This window comes from Microcaecilia unicolor, chromosome 2 (assembly GCF_901765095.1).
Source record: "Microcaecilia unicolor chromosome 2, aMicUni1.1, whole genome shotgun sequence".
Classification (NCBI taxonomy): Eukaryota; Metazoa; Chordata; class Amphibia; order Gymnophiona; family Siphonopidae; genus Microcaecilia; species Microcaecilia unicolor.
Window position 1 is genome coordinate 488013919 of NC_044032.1, and position 14893 is coordinate 488028811.

Here is a 14893-nt window from a genome sequence, read left to right on the forward strand (position 1 = left end):
CCTGAAGTTTAGGTGGTCATGGATTGTTTTCACAGTTTTTGGGAGTGCGTTCCATAGTTGTGCGCTTATGTAGCAGAAGTTAGATGCATAAGTTGTTTTGTGTTTGAGTCCTTTGCAATTTGGTTAATGTAGGTTTAGATATGTTCTTGATGATCCGGTTTTGTTTCTGGTTGGTAGATCTATAAGGTCTATCATGTATCCTGGGAATACGTCGTAGATGATTTTGTGGATCAGGGTGCAGATTTTGAAGATGATCCGTTCTTTGATTGGGAGCCAATGCAGCTTTTCTCAGAGGGGTTTAGCACTTTCGAATCGTGTTTTGCCGAATATCAGCCTGGCTGATGTGTTTTGGGTGGTTTGGAGTTTTTTTGTGAGTTGTTCTTTATATCCCGCATAGATTCCGTTGCAATAGTCTGCATGGCTTAGGACCATTGATTGTATTAGGTTTCGAAAAATTTCCCTTGGGAAGAAAGGTTTTACGCGTTTAAGTTTCCACATTGAATAGAATATTTTCTTTATTACGGAGTTTACTTGGCTCTCAAGAGTAAGGTTGCGGTCGATTGTGATGATTTTCCCGTAATAAGCCATATGGGAACAGATTGATGGGAAAATTGGACACTAAAGGGTTAATGGCAAGTACTTTGCAAGTGGGTGTGCATATAGGGGGAGTATGGTGATCAGGGCACAGACTTGCGCACATAAGGGCATGTTTATTAAAGGTGCACCTAAGCAGTGTTTTAGCGCATGCTAACAGTGCTAGCCTATATTATTTATTTATAAAATGTAGACCCCCCCCCCCCCCCCACACACACACTATCTATAGCTCTGGGCTGATTACAAAATCACATTCATAATACATTGTTACATAAAAATACAAATAAAACTTTCACATTGACTAAATATACAAACAATTCATTACAATAACATCTAGCGTGCTTTAAAGCAACCCGTGTGGTTTAAGTCCCTTGCTGCTTAGCGTGGTATGAGCTAAGGAAAGTGTGTTCACTTAATACCACATCAATAGGTGGCATTAGGTGCATCTGTGCTTATAGCACCTGAATGTAAGGCACGTTAGAGAACTTACCTGCATGGAAACAGATAAGTTCTCTAACATGTAGGGGGAACATTGGCCATGCCTCGAACAGTAACTGCAGAGCCTTTGCACTTAAGGCTGGTTACTTTTGGCAGTTAACCCTCATTAAGTGCAAACACCTAACGCTTTTTAGTAAACATGCCCTATCGGTTATGACCTACTATAATCTATTTATTTATTAACTGTCTTTATGACAGAATTCACCCAAGGTGTGTATTTTCAAAGTCTAGGCACAAGCATTTACTCCAGCTTTACAGCAGATGTAAGTGCCCATGCCTAAAATATAGGTGTATGTTTGATCTGTTACAGAAAAGTAGGTTCATACTTTTCATATTAGAATAGGTTCCAGATAGCTCTTGGTGCCTAAAAATAGATGCACTGTTAAATAATTATCCTCTTGGTAACATGTCAACAACTGGTACAGACTATGACACTCTTTTTTGAAAAGAATTGCAATAAACTAGTTTTAAGAGGCTGTCACTAATTCTGTACCATTCTTTTTATTTTCTAGACGGAAACACTCCTTCTCCAGGTGGAAAAGCGGACTCTGTGTGACTGTACAACAGCAAATGCACTGAGCTAAACCCTGGAAATAGGCAACAAATGTCACTAAATTTACTATCTTTTTGATACGAGAATATGAAATACTGATAATGTTATGAAGCAGATATTACAGGCCTTCACTGAAAGGTGGCTCTTACAGATAGTGGAGAATACTTTTGCTTGTATAATACCTTTAGCAGTCACTTTAATATTTTTTTGGGTAGACATTGGCCAGATGTACTAATAGTCCATTATTCAAAGGATTTATGCTCCTAACTTTGACAATTATGCTGTTAAAATTGGCCTTTTTGTACATTTACTAGGGCTGAGGGCTAAATTTACACTCAAAATTTCACTAAACACTTACCATTATGAGCATAAAGTGAGAGGCAACGGTCTGATTTAGGGTGAGGAAAAAAGTTAGGAGCTTAGCCCTGGTTTTCAGCACTATAAAACTAGGCAAATGAATAGTAGGTCTCCAATTATAGGCACAACTTTTAAACTCCTACATTTAGATGAATATTTAGCTGAAAACTTAATGCTCCTAAATTTGGCTGAAAATAGGGCACAAGTTTAGAAGCATAAAATTAGGTGCTCAGCTTTTTTTTTTCTAATATCAGGTCCGTAACTTTTACATTCCTAAATTAAGATGGTTTCAGCTGAAAACTTAGGGCCCCATATTCAAAAGGGTTTAACTGGCAAGAGAGGCTCCTGCCTGGTTAAACCCTGCTGAGTTGGCCATTCCTGGATATTCAGTGGCACTTAACTGGATGGTGCCACTAAATATCCCCATCTGACCTCCAAAGCATTAACAATTAAGGCTGCATGATAACCATGATTAATGCATCAATCATTAATCGCGATTAAAAACATTAATCACACTTCATGATTAACCGCCCTCTTTCTCTCCCTGCCCTGTCTGCATGTCTGGTCCGGCATCTCTTCCTACTTATAATTTCTAAAGCGCTACTAGATGTACGCAGCGCTGTACACTTGAACATGAATCGTCTGCGGCTCTCCCCTCCTCTCCCCTACACTCCCAGTTTACCTTATTTGCAATAAATCTTCGCCCTGCAGTGGCAGTGTATTGAAACGCTTTCTTGGTCTGCACCGGGCCTTCCCTTCTGACCTGTCCAAACCCTTCTGATCAGTTTCCTGTTTTCAGAAGGGGGTGCCGGGTCAGAAGGAAAGGCTCAGTGCAGGCTCAGGTGTAGTTTCAATACGCTGTCGCTGCAGGGTGAAGACTTACTGCAAATAACAAGGTAAATGGGGAGGGGAGAACCACCAGCGATCCTGGAGAGAGGGCGGGCATGCAAGCGAATGAATGAGGGAGAGAGGGAGGGAGGGGGGAATTGACAAAGAACATGGATGGGAAGGAGGAATTGAGGGAGAACATGGGAGAGGAGGCACATTTGAGAGCAAGAGAGAGAATGGTTGAAGGCACGGGGGGGGTGGGCGCATGGAGAGAGAATGAGAATGGGTGAAGGCACACGGGGCACATGGAGAGAGAAAGAGAGAATGGGTGAAGGCAAAGCGGGGCACATGGGAGAGAGAGAGAGAGAGAGAGAGAGAGAAAATGGGTGAAAGCATGGGGACACATGGGGGACAGAGAGAGAGAATGGGTGAAGGCAAAGGGGGTACATGAGAGAGAAAATGAGTGAAGGTACAGGAGGACACGAGAGAGAATGAGTGAATGCACAGGGGGACATATGAAAGAGAGAGAGAGAGAAAATGAATGAAAGCACAGGGGGCCACATGACAGAGACAGTTCCTGTTCAATGGCTGATGGGGTTGCTGAAGCCCCACCAGCTGAAGAAATCTGCAGCCTGAGTCACCCTCTTCCTCCTCGTACTGCCTAAGAGCAAGGAAGTCAGTGGGATGCCTCCAGCCACCAGTGCTTGGGGAGTGCCCGCATCAGCAGTTGGAGGCAAACTGCTGACTTCCTCACTCCTGAGGCAACACAAGGAGAAAAGGGGACACTTTGGCAGTGGATTTCTTTGACTGGCTGAAGCATCCCCACCAGCAAAGGTATGATATCTAACGGGGGGGGGGGGGGGGGAGGAAATTCTTGCCCCCCCCATGAACAGCTGGCTATGCCCAGATATTAATCGCGATTTAAAATTTTATTCTAAATTAAACCCTACTAACAAGTTAATCTGGGGATGTCCGGGGAAAAGCTTGGGTGGATCCAGCACTTAACCAGTTAGTGATAATATATAGTCTACTAGCCATTTACATGAGCTGAGTTAAACCCAAATATTCCGTGCTAGCCTGGCCTCTGGCATTGAATAATTGAGTTAGTGCGGCAACCCAGCCTTTTTGCTGTCCTAAATTTGGGCTTCTTTTACAAAGCCATGGTAGCGATTCCTGTGCCTCAAATGAGAGGAAGCTCTTTCAGTTCCTAGGGGCTTCCTCTCATTTGCCGCTTGGGAATCGCTACTGCGGCTTTGTAAAAGAAGCCCAAAGTTAGGACAGCAAAAAGGCTGGGTTGCTGCACTAACTAAATTATTCAATGCCAGAGGCCAGATATGCCCTGAATATTCGGGGTTAACTCAGTTTATGGCTGTGTGCAGCTTACAAGCTGCTTACTGCTACAGGCTGAATACTGATCCCTTGGGCTCCTAAATTTGGCTAATATAGGCCACAAAATTAGGAGCATAAATTTAGGAGCTCAGCTTTTTTTTTTAATATTTTGCCTGTGCTTTTTTCCTGTAGATACAACATGTGAGATACACTTTAGCAAGGGTTTGACCACAGGTGAGCCTGGGCCCTTTCATTTTTGTCTCAGGCTCACCCAGCAGCCAGATACACCTTTCTTTAGCTGGTAAGGATCCCCAATCCCCCACCAGATGTAGAAATCCAGAGCCCACCTGGTCACCTAAACTGCTGCTATCAGCGGCTCAGAGTACTGCCTCTGAACCCTCATGCATGCTCAGCTTATGTTCAAGAATGGAGCATACTTGTGGTGCTAGCAGCAACAGTACTTTGCGCTGCTGACAGCCACAATTTAGGTGATGAGGTGGAATCTAGATTTCTGCAGCTGGTGGGGCTTGGGGATCCCCACCAGCTGTGGTATTGCTAATTGTGGTAATGTGAACAAGGATGGGCCAGAAGCCAGGTAAGACAGAGCCATACAGCAGTTGCAAGTAAAGGAAAATAACATTTATTAAAGCTCTTAGGTCAGGGGGTCCTGTTCTATTCACAGGTAGGAGAAAAAGGCAACATAGAACTAGTCCATAAATATAATGGAATAGTTTAGTAGTTAGTGCAGTGGCCTGAGAACCAGGGAAACCAGGTTTGATTCCCACTGCAGCTCCTTGTGACTCTGGGCAAGTCACTTAATCCTCCATTGCCCCAGGTACAAACTAAGTGCCTGTATATAATATGTAAACCACAAAAAGGTAGTACATCAAACCCCATCCCCATTCCCTCATGTGGCCTGCTTCTGCAGGGCTACTGTGTACCTTACTGACTCTCAGTACAGCAGCACACTTTTCTTGTCCCTAGCCTAGTTCCTCAAAGTTACTCAAAGTGTAGTCTCTAGCAATTACTTGGGTCAAAAATATAAAATCTGCAAGGTTCCACGTGGTGCTTGGCCCCCTGACTGTAGTAGTAGCAGTTACAGTTGCAGTTCACACATGGGTGGTGGAGACATATGCTGTGGGATGTTGCTGCTTCTCTCTGGGCCTCCTCAACCCAGTTATCAGAGTTGCCAAGTGGCCAAAAATTTTCCTGTCCAATTTGTGCCCAAAAATAACCCAACACTTTTGACACCAAAAATAGCTACAGTATGTGAGGAGAAATTGGGGGGAGGGGGGGAATCTTTCATTCAAGATACTGCTGTACAGGTTTATGACCTGGCTAAACCTACACAAATAAAACCCTCCATTTTTAATAAACAATGTGCATCAAAAACTTCAATGATATAATATTTTCTAAATATCTTCATTTTCATAATAAGTAGACGTTAAAATACATTTGTATAAGCACTTAGCTTAAGTATCAAGATCTCGACAGGAACGCTGAGGCAGACCCAGGAACAGGAACACTGAGGCAGGCCAGAGAACAGGAATGCAGAGGCAGTCCTAGGAACAGGAATGTGGAGGCAGGCACAGGAATAGGAACGCCGAGGCAGAAACAGGACTGTTGAGGCATAAACAGGAATGCTGAAGCAGACCCAGGAAAAGAACTGCTGAAACAGGAACAGGAATGCTGAGGCAGGAATGCTCAGCCGGGCACATGAACACTGAGACAGGAACAGGACTGCTGAGGCAGGCACAGAAACAGGAACGCTGAGGTATGAATGCTCAAGCAGGCACAGGAACACTGAGACAGGAACAAGAATGCTGAGGCAGGCACAGGTACAGGAAAGCAGAGGCAGGCACAGGAACACTGAGGCAGAAACAGGAATGCAGATGCAGGCACAGGAACATTGAGACAGGCACAGAAACAGGAACGCTAAGGCATGAATGCTCAGGCAGGCACAGGAACACTGAGACAGGAACAGGAATGCAGAGGCAGGCACAGGAGCAGGAACACTGAGATAGGAACAGGAATGTAGAAGTAGGCAAGTGAATGTTGAGACAGGCACAGGAACAAGAACGCTGAGATAGGAACAGGAATGCAGAGGCAGGAACAGCAACACTGAGGCAGAGACAGGAAGGCATAAGCAGGCACAGAAACAGAAATGCTGAGGCAAGCGCAGAAACAGGAACACTGAGGTAGGAACAAGAATGCTGAGGCAGACACAGGAATGCTGAGGCAGGCCCAGTAACAAGAACAGGAACGCTAAGCAGGAGCAGGAATGCTGTGGCAGACACAGAAACAGGAACACTGAGGTAGGAACCAGAATGCTGAGCAGGCCCAGGAACAAGAATAGGAATTCTGAGGCAGAAATGCTCAGGAAGGAACAGGAACGCTAAGGCAAGCACAGGAGTAGGCACAGGAATGCAGAGGCAGGCACAGGAACATGAATGCTGAGGCAAGTACAGGAATGCAGAGGCAGGAACAGGAATTCTGAGGCAGGGACAGGAAGGCATAAGCAGGCACAGGAATGCTGAGGTAGGAACAAGAATGCTGAGGCAGGAACAGGAACGCTGTGCCGGACACAGGAATGTAGGGGCAGGCACAGAAACAGGAACACTGATGTAGGAACCAGAGTTCTGAGGCAGGAACAGGAATGTTGAGGCAGGCGCAGGAACAAGAACAGGAATACTGAGGCAGAAACAGGAATGCTCGGGAAGGAACAGGAATGTTGAGGCAGAAACACTGAGGCAGGCACAGAAATGCAGGAGCAGGCACAGGAACTGAAATCCTGAGGCAAGCACAGGAATGCAGAGGCAGGAACAGGAACACTGAGGCAGTCCCAGGCACAGGACTGCTGAGGCAGGGACAGGAATGCAGAGGAGCAGGAGCGTTGAGGCTGGCCCAGGCACAGGAACGCTGATGCAGGCACAAAAATGCTGAGGCATGAACAGTAATGTAGAGGCAGGCACAGAAATAGGAATGCTGAGGCAGGAATTGGAATACTGAGGCAGGAACAGTAGCGATGAGGCATGCCCAAGAACAGGAACGCTGAGGCAGGCATAGAAATGCTGAGGCAGGCGTAGGAAAAGGTACAGGAACGCTAAGACAGGCCCAGAAACAGGAACGTTGAGTCAGGAACAGGTGCGCTGAGGCAGGCAGGCCCAGGAACTGGAACACTGAGACAGGAATGCAGAGGCAGGCCCAGAAACAGGAACACTGAGGCAGGTACAATAACAGGAACACTGAGACAGGAACAGGAATGCTGAATCAGGCACAGAAACAAGAACACTGCGGCAGGAATGCTCAGGCAGGCACAGGAACAGGACTGCTTAGGCAGGCATAGGAACAGGAATGCTGAGGCAGTCACAGGAACAGGAACACTGATGCAGGAACAGGAATGCTGAGGCAGGCTCAGGAACAGGAACACTTTGGCTGACCCAGGTACAGGAACACTGAAGCAGGCTCAGGTACAGGAACACTGAGGCAATCCTAGGAACAAGAACATTGAAGCAGGCCCCGAAACGCTAGGCAGAAACGCTGAGGCAGGCATGCCCATGAACAGGAATGCTGAGGCAGGAACGGGAATGCTGAGGCAGGCACAGAAACAGGAGCGTTGAGGTAGGCCCAGGAACAGGAACGCAGCATCCACTTTTTTATTTTTTACTTTTCCTCCTTATCTTCCTGCACCCACACACATAATTTGTAATTCCAGGGTTGTGGGTGGCTGGCTTGTGATGGGTCCCTCAATCAAACCCCCCACAACCACCAGCCATAATCTGTCTCACCTCTCTCCTCCTCCTCTTGTACTGACCAGTCCAGTGGTGACTCCATCTAGTCCCTTGCTTTGACAGTGCTGCTGCCTACTGCACTGCCTCCACACCTGCTCCGAAATCCAAATCCACTCGTCTCTCAGTCTCTTCACACAGTGAATCGATCGATAACAGTAGTGCTGTGCTTGAGTCTCTCCTCTGACTCTCACTCACACCATGAGGCATGCTGTGTGAAGCAGAATTTTTTATTGAGCACCCCTCGTTTGACCACTAGGAATGCGAGTAAACCATGGGCCGTGGCAGCAAACCCCACTCAAAAATCACAACTTGCAACTTAAAAAATTCTCACGGGCACCAGCATAAACCCATCCAATTACATGGGAAAACTGCAAACCTGGCAACTCTGTTAGCTATGGCCTAAGCTTTTATACTTCCTTGACCTGTTTTCCTGGCTCCACCATTTCTTCCTTGGGTGGGCTGTAAGTTTTAAGGTGTCTCTGTCACTCTGAGGGAGTGCTATCAAGGCAGAGGGGCAGTGTCCTATAGACTTCCTCACACTGATTTTAATTTAGGAGAAAAGCAGGACGGAGGGAGGAAAGCGGAGTGGGATGCCTAGTGCCCACCCATGTTTGCTGTTGCCCCACCCTAAATTTTGGTTCTAGCTACACTACTGCACTTTAGTACATCTGTCCCATTGCATAATCAAACTATCGTTGGACTCCGTATATAAGCTCTTGCATGCTATAAGATACACACCAAGGAGCAGTTTGGTGCACTGAAGCGAATCTTTGCTAACTCTGTTGCTAAATAATATAGTATATGGTAAAATATGAGCTATTTACATTCTATTTATGCCCAGCATCCACAGTTCGGTAAAATCTTCTTGGTAGTGTAAAGAATGAAATGTTGCATACAGGCATGGGATTAGCTCAATTATAAGTTTTGGAAGGCTACAAATTCTATGTATACAAATGTCCCATGGATTTTAGAAATCAAAATACTTAAGTTTTCAAAGAGTAGATTACATGAAAGCTTGTCTTCACCTGTAGAAGTCCTCTAATATTGCTTTAATTGACTATAGGCTTCTGATTTTATTTTTTTACCAATAAACTCTGATAAAACACCCTGAATGCCAAAATAATAATAATAATAACAATAACAATAATAATAATTAATAAAATTAAATTAAATTAATAGAGGTGTTTATTAGATAAGCATTAGAAAACTACCACTTTCCCTAGTACTCTCCCACCTCATCCTTGACTTTTCTTGTATCCTTTGCTCAGTTTTTGTGCCTTTTTAGTGCTAACATATTTGATTCTGTTAGAAACGTTACTCAGCAATAGTGTTTGTGGTACAAAAACACTGCAATACTGATTTTTTCGTACCCTCAAAGAATATCAAATTAGCTGAAAAATAAATGGCTAAATTTATAGGGGTTGATATTCAAAGGAGTTGAAGCTAGAGACCTGCACGGAAACGGGATTCATGGGAATCCCCTCCATGGCTGCCGGGTTCCCATGGAAGTGTTAACTGCAGAAGTGCCAGCCTCTTACCTACTAAGTTCTTTGAGTACCTCTTCCTCCTTGCTTTAACAGCACAGATGCAGAAAGTCTTCCATTAACCATCTCTGCACCCAGGCTGATTTGCAGGCCTCAGCTCTGACACAGGCATGAGTATCAGAGGTCACCTGACCTATTGGCATGTGCATGTGGCAATCTCTCAGCACACAGTGCCAGCAAATCAGAGACGAGTCACACATGCGCACCAGAGTGTTCCGACTTCTGTTCCTTCCTTGTCTGCAGTTTTCTGTCTCTTAAACCCAGAGAGAAACTGAGAGAGCCGACCGACCGGAATTTTTTTAGGTTCCATTAAATTCTTGTGGGGACGGGTTAAATTCTTGCAGGGATGGGTGGGGATGGGTTAAATTCTTGGGGGGATGGGTAAGATTCCAGTGGGGACTGGTGGGGATGGGTTAGATTCCAGTGGGGACAGGTTAGATTTCTGTCCCCATGTAACTCTAATTTAAACATGCAGGAGAGGCTCCTCCCCGGTTAAACCCTGCTGTTCTGGCCATCCTCTGATATTCAGCGGCACTTAACCGGGCAGTGCTGCTGAATATTGGCTGTAACTGACCATAGAGAAACCAGTCAATTGAGGGGTGGTCTTTGGGCAGACTTGAGATGGTCTCCGGAAGTTATGCAGGCACTGGTGATCACATAGCTAACTGGGCAAGTAGGACTGTATAAATTATAAATAACAATTCTAATTTTGCCTGGTTAGCCATGCGGCTATGACATTTAATATCGACCATACCTGCATGACTTCTATGTTTTGTGGCTAACCCAGTTACGCAATGCCAGTGCCTGGACATGGTCTGGCGTTGAATATCTGGATCTAACTTTGCTGGCAACGGTCAGTGTTTAAAACAACTCTCTTTGCCACCGATTGAATATATACTCCATAATTTATTAATCACCTAAGTATAGAAGCCTTAAATGTAGTCTGCCCTGCACTGCAGAAGCTTCATTGGTTACTGATTAAGGAATCCACCTTGTTCAAAATGATCAGTTTGGGAGTTAAAGCTTTACATGTTGGTAAGCCCAAGTATTTGGCTGAAAACTATGTTGGTACATGCCGGGGAGGAATCTATGTTCTATGCAGGGCCATCAGTAAGTGTTTCTTTAATGAGAGTATTGGAAAAATCGTATTGGAGGCCGAGGGCCTTTGTGGTGGCAGCTCCAATTTAATGGAATAATCTTCCCCTGGATTCACGTTTGGAGTTTAATTTTTTATCTTTTGAGAAAAGGTTAAAAATATAGGGATAAATATTCAGTGGTACTTATCTAGTGGTCACTTTTTACCCATATATTTAGAGCTGGTATCAGTATATGACCCAGCACTGAATGTCCAAGTATAAAAAGCCTGTGGCAGCCAGCATTAAAAAAACAACAACAACAAAAACCCCACTGGCTTCCTTGTGCTGAATTTTAACCCAATATTTTTTTTCCTTTTGGTTAGTATTTTTTGAACTATCTAGGATGGGCACAGGGTTGTATTGGTCTATTGTTGGAATAAAGGATAAAGTGGTCTTATCTGTATTTATGTATGTTTTTGTCTTTTATTGTGATTGTATATACTTTTGTTGTATACCATGTTGAATAACCTTGCACCACTAAGGCGGTATATACGTTTTTATAAATAAAGAAGCATGACCTAATGGGCAATAAGAATACCCTGCTGAAATGAAGAAAGCACTGAGACTTTGCTTGGATAAAGTGCAGTCGATATGCAGGTATCCAGTATTAAGAATGAGGATGCTGTGTATGTTCTGTATGTTAATAAAGTTTCAGTTGTCCAATAAGGAGTATTTCAGCTACTCCATAGTAGAGCATTCTGTTCAAACGTTTTCTTAAGTTGGTCCTGGAGTTACAACCCTATCACTTCTACCCCCCCCCCCCCCCCCCCCCCCCCCCACCAGTCTGGTTTTTAAGATAGCCACAATGATTATGCATTCAAATCTATCCTTCTTATGCATACTCATTGTGGTTTTCCTGAAAACCATACTGACTGAAGATAGGGATTAAAGGGGGGGGGGGGGGGGAGTGGGGGGAACAGAAAAATCAGTCAAAAGCACTGAAGTGCTATACTACTCCTCCTATAGTTCTCCAGTGCTTATTTTCTAAGAGAAATGGTGCCAGTGCTCACATGCAGGGTACAGAGCTCTCCTTTTCAAAGGCCCTATCACCTGCACCGTAGCCCAGCCCCATATTGCCTTGTCCCCTACAACTGGCCATAGAGCCTATGAAAAGGCAGCACTGCCACAATGTGACAGGGACACGTGCAACTTCCTTTCTAAGTTACACACATAAAGTGGGATCCCTGCCTATGTCCCACCCATGCTACACCTTTGCGTGCATCTCCTTGCAAATGCATGCAGTGTAAGTTAAGCAGATATTTGCAGAATAGCACTTAGGTGCCATGCCAGCACTTACGCATGTATGTACACACATACGCACATATATGCTAGTATTCTAAACATTTATATGCACAATGTGGATGTAAATGGGAGTGCCTAGGTTATAGAATTGTGCTGTAAATGCCTCCAGTCAGTCCAGAATACAATCATTAGGATGCTACGTTGCACACAAGTTCAACCATGTCTCTGCCCTCCTGTTCCAGCATACTTAGATTCTGGGACCTATAGGATACACTTCAAGATTTTGATAATGGCCCCTAAAGGTCCTTTTAATCTTGGCCTCCCTCTCTATATCTGATCATCCCACACACTCCTACATGGACGCTGTCATCTTTCCATGAGTGTCAACTACCAATACCCCCTAGCATAAGCTAGGCTAGAGATAACTAGACATTTCACCTTTTACATTATGGCACCTTCCCTTTGGCATGCTCTGCCTCTCTTTTTGATCAGGACTCTCATAAAATGTTCAGGAAAAAAAATCAAAACCTACTTATTAACCCTGGCCTTTAATGCACTGTAGACACCTGTGGAGAGTCTGGCAGAACAGACCAGCAAAGCCTTATACTTGTTTTCTCATCTAGTTTCACTTCTTTCTCTCTGCTGCTAGGCTTTTGTATCAATTTAATGAGTTCCTTGTATTCCTTTTTCCTTTTATATTTGTTCACAATACCCATAAAATGGGAACTGTAAAAAAAAAAACGGACTCTGCAACTGGGCAACAGCAAAGCAGAAATTAATTTCATCCTGTTCTGTGCAAAATGTAAAGATATGCTGCACATTCCCATTCCCAAAGTTTACAAATTTTGAATCTGTATGCCAGAAACAAAATGCATGCTTTTCTACCTTTTCTGTCTGGACATTTTGGATCCTAATGTTCCCCTTCCTCACACAGACATACATGTGCATACAAAAATGATGGTGCTCAGTGGCCTTTCCATAATGTCTTTATTCAGTGCTTATTAAGCACACTACCAGAAGTGGCTTTAGGGAATAGCAAGGCCTCACACCTTATGGTACCCCAAAATTTCATAACTGAGTAAAGGTTTTGCATAGTAGAGCCCCAAATCACTTCCAAGATTTCATTGCAGTTTCATGTATCGAACAAAATGAAAATGAAAATGGCCCACTTGGTTATCCAATCCATCTTAAGTAGAGGAGTGTGGTAGCCGTGTTAGTCCACTCTTAAGGTTATCAATAGAAATCAAACAAAATAAAACATGGAAAAGAAAATAAGATGATACCTTTTTTATTGGACATAACTTAATACATTTCTTGATTAGCTGCCTCCTGTGACCTCACTATGAGGGATCTCTTTTGTGGTTTTCTTGGTATAATACAGGAGTGGTTTGCCATTGCCCTCTCCTGCACAGTGCTTCCCAACATGGGGGAGGAAGGGCATGACCCTGACTGGCATTGTTGCCAGAACCTGCCCAGTATCGGACCACTTGCTAATAGGTCATTAAAAATTAGAATTTATTAGGCCTCAAATGACTACCTTGTCCAGGCCTGAACAATACTAAGGCCACCACTTCTTGGTACTTCTGATCTGCCAATTTACCCTTTAATCTAACACAACATTTTTAATAAAATATTTTAAAGCCCTTGTATTTCTCGCATTTCCTACATCATTTGTTTCTTGTTCCTTTCTTGTGATCTCATATCAGTTTCTTTCATGTATTTCCTTTATTTGTTTCTTATTTTCATTTATTGTCTTTGTTCTTTTTCATTTTGCTATATTTCCTCTCTCCTCTGATTCCTATATTTTCTTCAGTTCCTATGTATTTTATTGTCTCAATTTTTTTAGATGTCTCCTTCCTATTGCCCCTTTCTTCTCTTGCTAATCTCATTCTCAGGGCCTACTTTTCTTTTTGTTTATCTTTATCCTATTCTGTGGTATTTACTTCAAGGTCCCTTTCTTTCCCCTTCTTCTCTCACACACCCCTTACTCCTCTCATGCTAATATCCTTCTCCAACCCCAGCACTCTCACACATACAATCTGCTCTCATCTGCTTTCATATTTTGCTCACCTCCTCCTCCCTCACACATACACCTTCCTTCCTACATCTTTATTCATCTCCAACCCTCTCTCTTCCGTATCTTTTACTACACCCTTCTTTAGTTTTCCCTTTTTCCATTTCTCTCTCATATTTCCACTCCATCTCTATCGTTTCTTCTTTCCATCCTTTCTTTTCCCTCTCCCTCATTCCTTTCTCCTTATTTATTTTCTTCCTTCAGCCCTTTTTCCTCCACCCTGCTTCTATTCTTCCCTTATCCCTTCCTCCTCCTCCCCCCCCCCCCCCCCCCAGTATTCCTTTGAAACTGCTCTGGAAAGCACCAGCCATAGGATCTGAGAACTGAGGTAGTGTTGGCTGTCCCACCTCAATCCATGCATGTTGACACTGGGGCATTAGAAAAAGGCTTTAGGTGAGGGAGGTTGTCCCTAGGGCATTTCTGCTTGATTCTCACCTTCCCACCCAAGGAGGGCCCTGTCAAACACCTCATGGCACAGCACCCAGCTAGCTCTGCAGTGCCTTTCTTGGTACCCTGCCTTCTTTTGCTATATGCACTTCCTGTTCAAAGGAGGCAAGCTACAGAGACTGGGCACCTTGGAGCTCACTGCTTGCTGTTCCATGCTAGCACACATGTGTTAATTCTGGGAAGTAGCTGCAATGTAAATTTGATATTTAGTGGGGCAGTCTGAACATGTGGCAGAAAAGGTGCTTGTACTTAGTACCGGCATATACCACCAGAAAAAACGCCCTGCAGTTCTGTGCAACATGTATTCTTCTCTGTGTCTTCTTTTGTTATTTATGTTTTTCTTTTTTAAATCTTGGACTGTTTAGTTCCTTATATTCTTTCAACATGCCTGTCTGTTCCTCTTTTAAGTCTCATATCTGCTGTATAATTATAAACCAGTTTTTCTGTAGCAAGTGCAGTCCCTTGGTAAAGATCTACAGTGAGAACATTTTCCTTCTAGT

General features: G+C 44.0%; 1 protein-coding gene across 1 annotated transcript in view; it reads left to right on the forward strand.

Annotated features, from left to right (window-relative positions):
• Positions 1-2574, forward strand: part of C2H4orf48 (chromosome 2 C4orf48 homolog) — a 66109-nt gene extending 63535 nt beyond the window's left edge. Inside the window, exon 4 of the mRNA XM_030192576.1 lies at positions 1605-2574. Within this exon, the coding sequence (XP_030048436.1) occupies positions 1605-1676 (72 nt within the window). The 3' untranslated portion in view covers positions 1677-2574. The remainder of the gene's footprint in view (positions 1-1604) is intronic.
• The last annotated feature ends 12319 nt before the right edge of the window (positions 2575-14893 follow it).